This window comes from Lacerta agilis, chromosome 8, assembly GCF_009819535.1.
Source record: "Lacerta agilis isolate rLacAgi1 chromosome 8, rLacAgi1.pri, whole genome shotgun sequence".
In the NCBI taxonomy this organism is placed as follows: Eukaryota; Metazoa; Chordata; class Lepidosauria; order Squamata; family Lacertidae; genus Lacerta; species Lacerta agilis.
The window spans coordinates 38,566,204-38,580,761 of NC_046319.1; the positions used below are offsets into that span (position 1 = coordinate 38,566,204).

A 14,558-nucleotide genomic window follows, 5' to 3' on the forward strand; every position below is an offset into this window, starting at 1 on the left:
ATCTCCACCAAATTCCTGCCATGCTTTGGTGAAAACTTTTTCTTTCAGTAAGGGGCAGAAAGGAATGAGGAGATCAGCTATCCTTGACTAAATCTCAACCAATGAGATAACGTAGTAGGAACTTTTTTGAATGTGACCGTGTAATGCTGAGATTAATGATGTTATGGAAAACTAAAAGGGGAGTGCTGTTGTGTTCATGTTCTGCTTGTGAACTTCAATGGATCGACTCCGAGTACAACTAATACTGGATCCAACCCTATGATTCTACGGACAATTTACATAATACATTTTCATCCATGTGAGCAGTCCCGTGCTGCCCAGGGGATGTGTTCATGCAAATTTAAAGAATACTATGACCTGAGAATCACAAATTTCTAGATTGCAACATCTAAAAAAGGGCTCTGCCACCAGAGATTGAGAATACTGACTGGGAAATTAATATGCCAAAAGAAATACGCTTAAACAGTATCACTTTTTTTAAAATTATGTAATAAAAAAGAGCAACCTAAAGCAGTAAAACTGGCTCAGGTCTTGATTATGAAAAATGCATGTCATATCACTGTAAGTAGTTAACTGACATATAACACCAACAAAGTTTGCAAGCAGTGGAAATAAAATACCATACCACACGCGTGATCTGGCCCACAGACGGATCTCCGCTGGAGTGAACCGGCCCATGTGAGGTAAACCTTGCTGACCCCTGGGCTAGATGCAAGTCACAACAAGACTCAGGCTAGGTGCTGGGCATCTGGCTACACTACAGGAGAGCAGAGCTCTGATGCTGCTTCAGCAACCATCAAACTGAGACCAAGAACTGAACTGCAGGTTCTAAACAGTATCAGTCCTAGGTTCTGATCCAAAGATGCCCAAGTGAATTCACCCTCACCATCAAAGTGACTGAAAAGACCAATGGCTCCCACATCAACTCCCATATGCACACCAACTCATGGGACTGCAGTTATCATTTTCACCAGTCTTCCCATCACCTCTATGGTGAACAGAGGAAGTAAATGTTGTCATTGCTTTTCTTTTACCCTGGGGACAACAAAACTTTTTTTAAAAAACTTGCAGTCAAAGTCACCAGGTTGGAAGGGGCTGGAGGAGGTTCTATGCTACACCTCTCATTCATATTTCATTAATATAGATAACAAAAGCAATGTGGTTGCTACCTAGAAAGAGAAATGCTTCTTAGAAGGGGAAATCCCGAACCAGTTTTCCTTTAAGCTCAAAGGAAAAAGTAATTTAGTAAAGCATACAAATCTAATTAAAGACTCTTAAAGATAAGGCAAGTGATAACAACTCTCTCCTGCTCTTTCCCTACCTACAGCACCGCTTCTGTCTTGAAGAGCATAAATTTCTACTTTCTTTTATGGAAGCTGATATTTATGATGAGCCCATAAAACAGCAAGGCTCATTTCACTGGCATTTAATGGCAATGGAAAGCAGAGCAAGACCATATATCATCACTATATAACATATATCTCAACTAACAAAACTGTATTCTTTCCACCTGGGAAGAAAACATTTTCAATAAAAGTACTTCCCCAGGTGAGAGATTAATTGTGAAGCTCCATAAGAATGCCTATCAAAGGCCCCCAAGTCTTCAGAAGGCAAAGCACAGCCTCGGGGCACATGCTAAATCTGTCAGAGAGTCTAATTAGTAAAAGCTGGTGAAGAGTGACATTCGCTGGACGTGCATTATTGGGTTCCTAACCAAGTTATTCGCCTCAAGAAATCTCCTTCATCGTGCATTTTCAGCAAAAAGGCCAACGCAATAGGAAAGATTATACAAGGATGGGTATACACACCGGTAGTAATACAACACATTAAAAACTGCTTCTTGCTAGTAAATTATGGATAGGAAATGGCTGGGTTTGCCTGTAAAACTAACCCAAGCTATAGCTTAGCGCAAAAGTGCAAGCATGCATATCCCTGGAGAGGAGATTGCAGCCACTTTGTTCCTCCTCCAGATCTGCTGCTGATATGCTGAGCAATAGTTTAGTTTAGTGTGTCATCCAAACCCAGGCTTGTGGTTAATCTTCTCCAGGCAAACCACAAGCTGTAAACTAAGAACAACCCTTGGTTACAGTTTGCAGTTTGTCTGGAATGAGTCAAACCACAAGCCTGTGTTTGGACTACATACTACACAAACCATGGATTAGGTCACAGCAATGCAGCAGCAGGGCACGGAAGCCTGTGATCTCTTCAGAACCTGTACATTTGCACTAAGCCATGGTTTGGCTTAGCATTATGTGAGAACTGGGTCAATGCAACCTAATTTCTGTTTTTCATGCAAGATAAGAAGGCACACCAAAGTTCACAGTTCTGGCTCCAATGGGGACGCAGCAGACTTTCTTAGGTTTGGGTGAAACCATCCTGACAAACATCCAAAATATTTGGAAAGATCCTTTTCTATAGGAAGGTAAGCAGATAGAGACAAACTGAAGTTTATGGCACAGCAGCAGCTTGACCACAACGCAGCACACACTAGTCTTGCTGCCGATGCAGGGGAATGCTTTCACCAGTGACTCACTCTCAATAATCCTTCCACTGAGGGATACAGGGTTACTAGTATTATGTTTATATAATACTTGGGGTATGGAATCATAGACTGAGATGGCTGAGATGATCAGCACTGTAAAAAGTGCAGTATCATTTTAACATGTGCATTGAAAAGTAGCAAAGCTATGAATTGTACAATCATGAAATAAATAGACTCTACTGAGTATAACTGCTAGTATCTGTAAGGAATGAAATGTTTTTTTAAAAAAAAAAACTGGGTATGAGAGGAGCGTGAGTTGGAAAGAAACCAGAGAAGAAGCCATCCAGTAGAAGATTAGGGCTAAACATTGATGCCAAATCAGATAGGAAAGGATTTGTATGTCAACAAAAGATGTTCTGTGCTGCTGATGTGCAAGCCTGTCATTATGAAGCCAGAAGAGAACAGCTTCTTTCTGTGAGTATCCAGGGCACCTGTAATACTGAGATCACTTTCTAGCATCACATTCCAGAAAAAATATTCAGAAACTTGCAGAGTTCGCCAATGAATTTTAAAGATATATATAAATATATAGATATAGATATAGATATAGATAGATAGCTTATACAGACAGAAAATACACCCAGGTGTAGAAAGAAGTAACTGCTCAAATGCAGCTATTTAAGACAGTAAAAGCAAAGGAAAGTATAAGCAAGTGAAGTACAAAAGGTAAAGCAAAAGAGTGGTATTATACTACAAAAAAACCCTCCAAATAAAGAAATGATAACAGAAATTCATTGGCTGCTTTAACACAGGTGTGGGGAACATTTGGCTCTACAGATGCAAGCATGCTCTCTTCAACCCATATTATGTCTTCATTTTATATGTCTGATGCATTTTGGCTTCCTGTCCTCTGACTGGACCATACTATCTATGAGACTAAAGGTACAGGGGCTGCGAACCACACTAAAATACATACCAAATCAGTACCAATATATCCCAAATTCAGCACCAAAGAAAGCCTAATTCTGTGACATAATTAATTATGCAAATCCAGTTGTGCTATTTATACAAAGTTAGTGTGGAGTAGCCAGAATCTATGTAGAGCCCCAAAGTCATGCCTTCTAACCACTGCCTGCTCAGGCTTTCTCAGGCTTCCAAGAGATTGCTAGCATTACACTATGGATGAGGAACATCTGGTCCTCCAAGTCCCTCCAGCCCTGGTGAGGGATGATGCAAGCTGTTGTCCAACATCTGAAAGGCCATGGATGTTGACAGACGCATTAGCGAGCCCTAAGAGATAGAAGTTTGCTTTAAAAAGCAAATGCTCAAATTGTGAAACCATATTTTTCATCAGGCCTTTGATGCATAATGTGTCTGGACCACAGCATGTAGTTAATTAACTGTTCTTAACTGATTGTAATCTTTTATTATTGGTATTTATTTTTGTATATCACCCTAGTCTTTGTATTTATGTTATATAAATAAATTCTCAGAATGCTGAATTCTTCATTGAAAGGATAAAAATGAAATCCCAGCCAATTGCCCCAGGATAGACCAGGAGCAATCTGCCACCATGCTAAAACAGAAGCCAAGCCATTCCATCTGTAATGTATCCTACACCCAGGCAAAAGCTATGACAAAATGTGGCAGCCTTTCCAAGTCATTCACAAAGTAAGGGGGCGTGTTCAGTCTCTGTCTCACAGGAAGCAACACTGTGAACCTGACAGTGCAATAGCCCCTGAGATGAATTCATTTGTCATTCTAAACTGCATACCAAGCTCCTGACAGTTATCCAGAAAGCTGCCCAGCTTGTTCATGCCAAGAAGATGCTTTGGAGACAGCACAGGCTGTCCTCACACATTAATGTCTTACCATCTCACTTTGTTGCATGTCTGTGTAGCACCAAGCGGGGAACCTGCCACCATGGGGACTTGGATAGGACTATGCTGCTTGTTCATAACAAGGTCCAGTTTCTCTTCCAGTGATTTGCAAGTAGCTTCTAGGGCTAGCAGCTTTGCTTCAATACTATCCAATCGCAGGCATATTGTCTGATTAATGGAATACAGGAACGACTGGGGAAGAGAAGCAACCAAATAAAACAGTGGTATATATATCTTCAAAGAACATACTCACATCAATATTCAGCTAAATGCCCCGTATACTAAAGGAGCACTATCAGGCCACCCGGTCACTAAGTACGATCATCCGCAAAGTTGATGGAATATCACAGTATTATTGAGGCTTACCTGCAAGTCTCAGTTTAGAAGGCTCTGAATTTGAGGTCAAATTCCAGAACCTTGTTTTCAATGCCATTACTTTACCCTTAATATGGGTGTCTCTGAGGATATGCAGTCATCAAATCAGATGCAATGGTTTCCAGAAAGTGGTCATAATACCTACCGGTATTTCTGCTCCTAATTAAATCTTTTCATTTTAACATGAAACATTAAACCCTAGCAGATCACTTAGGTCTTTGTAAAACACATGTCCACCACTTCTAGAAACACAGTTGGTGTGGGGACATACGGAGAGGCCATTTCCACTGTAGTAGGCTGTGGAAATATTTTTCCTTAATGATACCTCAATCTCAGGTAAGATCTACGGTATATTACTCTAGCAGGCCCTAGGGCTTGATATCTGATCTGTTATCCTACACCTTCCACCAAAGGAATTTTTAATCTCATGTTCCAACTCACTATTTTAGACTTCAATAGGTTTTAAACTGAGCGGCACTTTGGTTGTTTTTGGAAACAAAGGAGGGATATAAATATTTTATAATCAATTCCCAAAGTTTTGGGTTCTGAAGCAAGTTTGGTAAATACACACACACACACCCTTTGTGCAACTACTGTGATTAATTTCCTAAAGAAATAACAAAAGAACAGCATTAAGAAGAACCTTGCCCACACTACAAAATATTTTTGTTTTGATTTTCACTTTGTTTCGATTTTCTTAAAGAAATTTGTATTGTGCCCCCTGGTGGACTTTAATTAAAAGTTACACAGAAGAAGCAAATTGAGCCTGTTAGGTTAGCTAGCTATTCAAGATAGAAAAAACAGCTTGGAAAAAATACAATGCTTAAATTAACTAGTTAACAAAATCTTAAGCAATTTTCCTACAGAAGGAGCTAAAGCATACAATAAAATCTAGCCCCTGAAGGGCTTTTGATGCAACCGCCTCTACTATCTGCTCAATAGCCCCATAAACAAGTACCTGATTTTTTGCTCCATAGGGCGCACTGGACCATAGGGCGCACCTCGTTTTTAGAGGAGGAAACAAGAAAAAAAAATATTTTTCTGGTTTTCCTCCTCTAAAAGCCCTGTTGTTTTGAGGATCAGCTAAAGGTTTTGCAGCTTTTTTTGCAAAGGGAAAAGCCCTGGGTTTTTTTGAGGATCAGCTAAACGTTTTGCAGCTTTTTTGCAAAGGGAAAAGCCCTGTTTTTTTGAGGATCAGCTAAAAGTTTTGCAGCTTTTTTGCAAAGGGAAAAGCCCTGGTTTTTTGAGGATCAGCTAAACGTTTTGCAGCTTTTTCTGCAAAAGGGGGAAAGCAAAGCTCCTTTTGCAAAGGGGGAAAAGCAAAGAGGAAAAGCCCCATTTCTATGGGGTTCAACTCACATTTCTGAAAAATCTTAAGGAAAGGGAGCCGTTTCTACTGTTTCCAGACAGATAATCTAATCAGCCAGTCACATGTCACTGGGGAAACAAACAACCTCCCTCTGCAGCACATTCAACAAAGGAGGCCTGGGCAAGGGGGCGGGGCCGAAAGGGAGCCGGGACTCTTATCTCTCTCCCGATCTCTTGCTGATCAGCTGCTGAGTGGGGTCCTTTCAACCCCCCCTTTTCTCTTTGTAAAATAAAAAGCACGATCTGCTTTTGGCCCCTGGGCAATTCAGCTCCAGGGACCACCATTCGCTCCATAAGACGCACAGATATTTCCCCTTACTTTTTAGGAGGAAAAAATTGTGTCTTATGGAGCGAAAAATACGGTACCTAGTACTAGGAATACAGAGTCAATCTGCTGTGGCTAGATTATAGGGTTAGCTTCTGAAGCCTCTTTCTCTGTCTTTCTTAAGGAGAACAAACAAGAAACCTGCAGCTGCAGACAGTTTAGAAGTCTTTAGCCCACAATACAGGGATGGGGAACCTGTGGTCCTCCAGATGTTGCTTAACTACAATTCCCATCACCATTGGTTATGATGGCTGGGACTGATGGGAAATGGAGTTCTACAACATCTGGAGGGCCACAAAGTCCCCATCCCTGCAGTAAAAGAACCTACCCTTGTCCATCCAATACTTGACGACATTTAGTGAATAACAACAAATGTCCACAGGCACCTTAATTGAGGGATCCTGGCAATTAATTTCAATCCGTTGACGCTTTAAAGGTGGGTCTACATCTTCATCTGTCACATCATGATTTTCCAACACAACTGCAAAACAAAAGCAGAGAAGCTATTTCCAGAATTTCCAGAAAGGACACTGCACAACCAGTACAAATTAAATACAGTCTTGGAATGCGGAGTTGCCACTTGAGTACATGCAAGGGAATTGCTTTCTCCAATCCTATTTTAACAGCTGAAGCTACCTCCTATCTGAGGGTGTTTCAATGGTTGATTCAGACTGAGATAAGCTCTAGATCAGGGGTCCCCAAATATAGTCCGGCCCCCCACAAGGTCTGAGGGACAGTGGACCGGCCCCCTGCTGAAAAAGTTTGCTGACCCCTGCTCTGGATTCATGCCTCCAAACAGGCCAAGCCACAGTCTACATCAGGCTTGCCAACCATCTTCAATCATGTTGTATCCTAACATGCATTATGTTGCTGGTGGCTGCCGGCACCTCAGTCTCAGTTGCCATGCTTCAGTATCATAAGAAATGTTTAGGGCATAGTACAATATGAGACACAGGAAGTAGGGACTTGAAGAAGAGCACATAAACTCTGGGTGTGTGGTAGCCTGTCTCTACTAAAGCACTATTTTATTTAGTTTCAAAGAAACATGAGATTCTATAGATCAGTTCTTCATCATTCTTCATTTGTACAAGACATAATAAAACATACATGCAACCAACAGCAAAATATGGGGTGCCTTTGCATTTACTCCTCTCTGTGTTACATCTCCCAGTGTGTGTCCCCTCCAACAGCATACCTGGATGATCTGGATTCAAGTCCTCAACAGCAATTTGAACCACCTCAGCTAAATCCTGTTCTGTCATCATTCAGAAACAGGCAGCAGCACTGGTCCTGAAGAGATGTATCAGTTCATGCAACTCTGATCCTGTAAAACATTGTTAAGAAGAAATTGTAATAAACACAGTGGATGCAAGAGTCACCATATGTCACAAGGGGGGGGGGAGTATGTTCAAATCATATTTATGAGCTTTTTCAAAAAGATTTTTATTCATTATTATTTTTTAGAAAACATCCTGTTGATCCTCATAAAGAACCAGGTTTCCATCGGTCATTTAGTACAGCACTGTCTCCAACAGTAACAATAGGCAGATAATTCATGCTGCATATACATAATTATATTACTATAGCAATCTGAAATCTCTTTCTCTCTCTCTCTCTCTACGCACACACACACACAGAAAGAGAGAGAGAGAGAGAGAGAGAGACTCAATATTCACAATTACTAAATGCTAAGGTTAGGATTTCCCATTGCACTCATAAGAAAAAGGAAGAAAAGGGAAGAAAAACCTACCCTTTTCTTACCCTTGGATGACTCATTGTGAGGACAGTCTCAAAAGCACTTCATCTTGAAATTAGTTACCACAACATACTTGCACAATTTGCCTTCTAACGTGCATAAGAGGTGCATAAATAGTGGTAGACATATTTTCCCCACCATTTTCATGCTTATATATTAAGATTCTAGGACAGTTAAAGAAATGATAGCTTACGTCTTCATTTTTTTAGCTTAACAGTGACATTCTATACAGTGGTACCTCGACTTACGAAGTTAATATGTTCCGAAGGTGCCCTCGTAAGTCGAAATCTTCGTAAGTCAAAGGCGCCATCTCCAAACGGCAAAAAAAATTGTATGTCGAAAAAACCGCACTCAAAACTTCGTAAGTCGAGGTATCGTGCCGCCGCTTTCCCTTCGCAAGTCAAAAAATTCTGAAGCGGCGGCCATTTTTTCGCTTCCGGGGGTCATTCGAAAGTCGAAAAATACGGAACTCGAGTTGCTTGTAAGTTGAGGTACCACTGTACTTGTCTACTCAGAAGTTACGTCCCACTAAGTTCAATGGTGCTTGCTCCCTAGTAAGTCAGCAGAGAAGCAGAGTTCTAGAAAATTAAATGTGTATATGGAGGCAAGCAATAGTTCTAAAGCACGAACTTTGTTTTTAGATGATGCAGACACTGTAACATGCATAATCTTAACCATGGGTAGGCAAACTAAGGCACAGGGCCCAGATCCAGTCCAATCGCCTTCTAAATCCAGCCTGAGGACTGTCTGGGAATCAGCGTGTTTTTACATGAGTAGAATGTGTGCTTTTATTTTAAATGCATCTCTGGGTTATTTGTGGGGCATAGGAATTCATTCACCCCCCAAAAAAAATAGTCCAGCCCCCCACAAGTTCTGAGGGACATTGGATTGGCCCCCTGCTGAAAAAAGTTTGCTGACCCCTGCTATTATTATTATTATTATTATTATTATTATTATTATTATTATTATTTTATTTGTACCCCGCTCATCTGGCTGGGTCCCCCCCCCCAGCCACTCTGGGCAGCTTCCAACTAATATTAAATACATTAAAATGTCAGATTAAAAACTTCCCTAAACATTGACATAATTCTATGATTCTATTATTCTCTTCTAAGCAAGAGGCCATTTATTTATTAATCTTCTACCCCACCTTATCCTCGAGGGAGACTAACGAATCAATAATACTCAAAGCAGACAAAAGATTGAAAATTAAAGTAAGAGGTGAACTCAAATGTTGCACAAGCATACTTCCACTTCTGCAATAGGACTCTCCCTTCCTCTCCTCACCCCCACCACCCACAGCCCTCCACCACCACCCCTGGACTGTCTTGGAGAATACACCAACTCTCTAGAGCAATTTGGGGCAGCATGGTGGATTGCAGGAAGGAGGAGAGGATGGGACTAGTCTTTACTGCAATCAAGTGACAGAGTGGTTTGCACTCTGCCACTTCCTTCCCTAAGTCCTCTTTCCTTGTCCTGGACTGATCCAGTACATCTATACACACGAGGAATTATGCCAAAGAGTGAGGCATTCTCATAAACCAGTCTTCTCCAAACTGGTGCTCTCCAGACTTTTTGGACTACAACTGCCATCAGCCCTAGCATCATGCAGCAGCATCCAAAACATCTGAAGGGCACCTGGTTGAGGAAGGCTGTCATAGGCTCCCTTTGTCAGCACAAAATGAGATTTGGAAGCTGCTTTGGTTTGAATTAAATCAGTTTTCTCTCTCCAGTCTCCAGAGTTTCCACAATTCAGCTCCTGCAATATTCAGTTCCAATCCCAGCATTCAGCTCTGGTTCTAGAGCCAAACATTTTTCTCAACGCTGTCCCCCTGGAGTTCCCTGTCAGGGATTGTTAGAGGTCTTATTAAAGGAAATCTCCAGCCTCCAAAAGCTGAATTAAAATCGCTGGAGCAATCTACATCTGCATTTCCCACACTTGGGGGAGGGAGGGAGGGAGAGGGAGGGAGGGAGAAGAACAGGCAGATTGAGGGGGTTTTTCAATACCTGAAGCAAAAAAATATTGGGGAAATAAACTTCATTTGCCAGTGGAAATGGCAATTTATCATTAACCACTAGCACTGAATCAAAGCCAACTGCACACAACGACTTTTCCCTTCTTCTGCTCAAATATAAGAATGCAATTAAAACAGGCAGGTGGAGAACACCACAGCATCGCCCAGGTTCCTGAACCAGCCAAGGCAGCAGCTGCTCATTACAAAAAATATATGCATTCTAAATTCTTCCAAATGAGGACACTACACGGTATTGGAGGCATTTACTCAAAACACTTCTGCTGCCAAGAGATTCATTTGAAATTCGGATCACCGTGAAAACTATTGTGATTGCATTCGCTGTGGCAACATGCCCAAGTAACCTAGCAAGAGATTCAGGGCATGTGGCTGCCATTTCTATCATTTTGGCAAATTAAGTTTGCCATTTCTCAGAAGTCTTGGAAACTAGCCAGTCGTAACATAATAAAACAGCTGTGCTAGGATTACTGTTTCATATTGTCACTAACTGCAAGCTATTGGAAGCCCTGCCCTGAACTTGAAGGGAATGAATATTTCAATCCATGCATTAAGAAAAGGGAAAGACCAAGTCAAAATCCCCCACCCTCTGCTTTTCATCTTCCTTTACTTGTAAGAAAATCAAAATTCACACAGATTAACACATGTCCTGCAATTTAAAGTAATATTGACATATGCATGCATGTGTATTTTACAATCACCATACTGCAGGTTCTGGTGACCAACAAGAGAGTCCAAAATCATATAAAGTTGTAGTCAGTGTTCCACATGCAGAGCATTTCACCAAGAGGTCACGCCAATTTTTACAATGTCCTTTTATCCTTGGGTTTTTAGCTTGAAGTTTAAGCTACAATTTGAAAATGTCCTGTTCATCCTGGGTACAGTGGTACCTCTGTTTATGTACTTAATTCGTTCTGGAGGTCCGTTCTTAACCTGAAACTGTTCTTAACCTGAAGCACCACTTTAGCTAATGGGACCTCCTGCTGCCGCTGCGCCGCCAGAGCACGATTTCTGTTCTTATCCTGAAGCAAAGTTCTTAACCTGAAGCGTTATTTCTGGGTTAGCGGAGTCTGTAACCTGAAGCATATGTAACCTGAAGCATATGTAACCCGAGGTACCACTGTATTTATGTTTAAAAGATAATCAAGATATTATTTAGGATAAGTTGCATTCCCTGCTTACTTGCATTCCAGCCTATCAAAAGCCTTTTCTGCAGTGACAAACACCACTATATGTTTTGTATTTTATAATAAGTTCCTTCTCTGCAATAAAATAAAATAAATGTTTTAGTAATGGCTTATTATGCAGAGGTTAGTATGTTATTATCCACACTGAGAAGAGAGATAGGCAGACAGTTCTCAAGCGATGCGGGGTAATTATCAGGCTTAGGAATCAATTTTCCATCCTACCAAGGGAGAAGAAATCAGCCACATCCCCTACTTTTCTTAAAAATAAAAAATAAAAAATAAAAAATCGGGAAGTATGAATCATATAAAGCATATTACAGTACTGCACATTAAGACCAGCTGGTCCTGCTCTATTGTTCAGTTTATGCTCTTCTTCATGTCAAGTACTTTTTGCAACTTTATAGGTGCACTCAAAGTGTCTCCTGCCTGAATACACAACTTTTGGAACAAATTGGGGAATACCAGTATTTGGGTTCTCATTTTGCCCAGCATATATTGAGCAGAACTTAAGAACATAAGAGCTTTGCTAGATCAGATCAAAGGTCCATAAGATGCAACCTAATGCCTCACGGGAAACCAACAGACAAGATAGAGTGCCTTTGAATATGGAGGAAATGCCGCATAGCAGCCTTGCCAATAGCTGTATAACTTCCCAACATAGAGGACTGAATGTGGCAATGAGTTCCTGGCAGCCCCCCACCAGGAGGGCAATGCATGGGACTGCTTTGGGATACTTCCCAAAACATTTTGAAAACACTACATTATTTTGTTACCCATGCTTAGTTTTGTTTGTTTAGTTATAAGAAAGGCATTTTCCCTCCTTTTCGTGGTAAGATGATTTTTATGCATAATATTGGTTTATCATTTCAAATTCAACTTGGTACCATATGCGGATAGCACTCAGCTGAGTCTTTTTCCCAGTTCAAGAAAACTTGCCTGGGGCTTTGTCACAGATGTGTTTTCCACACTTTGCTCCAAAGCCACAAAAATAGCTTATTATTCTATGCAGTACTGAGGTGTTTGCTTTTCATTTTAATGAAAACTGAAAATTATTTCAATTTCATTAAGTGTCCGAAGGCCAAGAAAAATTGGGCCTGAGTTGATTTGTGAGCTGTCAGTTATCCATTCCTTACTGGAACCTCAATCCTAAAAACATATGCAACTTGGAAATAAGCTCCATTGACTTAAATTGAACTAACTTTCAACCAAGCATGCTTTGGGTCACAGTTTAAAGAAAAAATCAAAATCCATGAAAATCAACAGGTATTCGGCAAATGACATCATTGGGATGTATCACACAGAATTCTATCAATTTACATCTTCTGGCCATCTCCACATTTTGTAAAACTGAAATGACAGTTTATATGAGGGGTGGAGAATGTTTGGCCCAGGAGCAGAATAAATGCTCTAGGCCTCTCTACCAGGCACTAAGGACCCCAGGCTCCACGCCTCTTTCAACAAGCCACCCCCTCACCAGCCCTTATCCAGGCTTTTAAGTGCTTTTGCAAAACTGGAATGTGTCCCATACCCCTCAACTGCCCCAGTTAAAATGTGACATCCCAATTTTGGGTGTCATGCCCTCAGTAGAAACCACGAGCCCTCACAAGGCCAGAATGTTTGCCATTGTACAAAGATGAGAGTTGCATCTGTCGGTCCACCTTACTTCACTTCTGGCCCCACCTATCAGTATCGTGTTCTGCCCCCCCACCCCACCCTACCCTGGGGGTTACCCACAAGGAAATGCAGTCCTCAGCCCAAGGTAAGAGAACACTAACAGCGAGCCCAGGGGGCAGTCATGTAAGTCTGTTGCAGAGAAATAAAGGGTCTTGTTTCACCACTGAGGTTTAAGGAATTGTAAGCGTCAATCCCCAATATATTCACTAGGGCATGGGTGGGCAAACTAAGGTCCAGGGGCCGGCCCAATCGCCTTCTAAATCCGGCCCACGGACGGTCTGAGAATCAGCGTGTTTTTACATGAGTAGAATGTGTCCTTTTATTTAAAATGCATCTCTACGTTATTTGTGGGGCCTGCCTGGTGTTTTTACATGAGTAGAATGTGCCCTTTTATTTAAAATGCATCTCTGGGTTATTTGCGGGGCATAGGAATTCGTTCATTTTTCTTCTTCAAAATATAGTCTGGCCCCCCACAAGGTGTGAGGGACAGTGGACTGGTCTCCTGCTGAAAAAGTTTGCTGACCCCTGCAACTAGGGAGTACCAGTATGTCTGTTCTGTGGGATTTACTTCTGAAGAAGCATGTTTAAGGTTTCATAGTTAGCATGGTGTAAACTTATGTGGGCTAAAGCCCACAAAATATTTCACAAAAGCAGAAAAGGTCAATGAATACTTATGCTGTCATACTTTTGGCGGCTTTAAAACTCTGGGTTGGGATCCATATTTACAACAATGTCTCTGTCTATTAACTTTTGTTCCAAGTGACAGCCATAACAGTAATAGAAATATAGAAAAAAGTCTAATAAATCCTGTACATCCTTCACAGCTGCCATCCTTTGCTGTTTTAAGGGTAAAAAACATGAGTAGAGAGAGATCCCGGGCACCTAGGAACAATGGCCTCTGCTTTTTCAGTGTGGGCACATAAATACTTGATAATGGCATCTAAGAATCTGTAATTATTTCCTATTCCAAAATAAAACTAGGTATCAAAAGCCTTAACAGTTTACAAATAGAACTGCCCAAACATTTTTACAGCTTAAAAAGTCCAATAATAACATTCTGTCAACATCTTAATAAAAAAAAACTATACTCAGCATTTGAAACCTGTCACAGTTACTGTATTTTAAAACATACAAAATAAACTAAAATTAATAAAAAGAAGCTACGTGTCAAGATACAAAGGTTCTTCCAGTACTTAAAGGATATTTAATTGGAGCGTAATTCTTGGCTTTTCTAGTCACATAACTTCCTTCCGAACCAATTTTCTTCTATCATGCATGTTTGTGGTACTGTAGTAATTTACTGCACAAACAGAAATTCTTTTCTGGTATTATTATTTTTTTAACTTTAGATGAAATAAGTCCAGTGAGAAGTGAGAATTTATGAACATTCTAACACATAGCTGTCATGGTTATTCAATGCATAATTTTTCCTTTCTCAGGCAGCAAATGACAGCCAAATCTTCCTTTAGTAGTCCACTTGC

General features: G+C 40.8%; 1 protein-coding gene across 4 annotated transcripts in view; it reads right to left on the reverse strand.

Moving 5' to 3' along the window:
- The window catches only part of BANP (BTG3 associated nuclear protein), a 152,773-nt gene that overhangs the window by 131,080 nt on the left and 7,135 nt on the right, over positions 1-14,558 (reverse strand). For all 4 annotated transcript variants that reach the window (XM_033157016.1, XM_033157013.1, XM_033157012.1 and 1 more), the window contains exons 2-4: positions 7,626-7,754; positions 6,817-6,911; positions 4,355-4,554 (exon numbers count right to left, since the gene is read on the reverse strand). In XM_033157016.1, coding sequence (XP_033012907.1) covers positions 4,355-4,554; positions 6,817-6,911; positions 7,626-7,695 — 365 coding nt within the window. In that variant the 5' untranslated portion in view covers positions 7,696-7,754. The remainder of the gene's footprint in view (positions 1-4,354; positions 4,555-6,816; positions 6,912-7,625; positions 7,755-14,558) is intronic.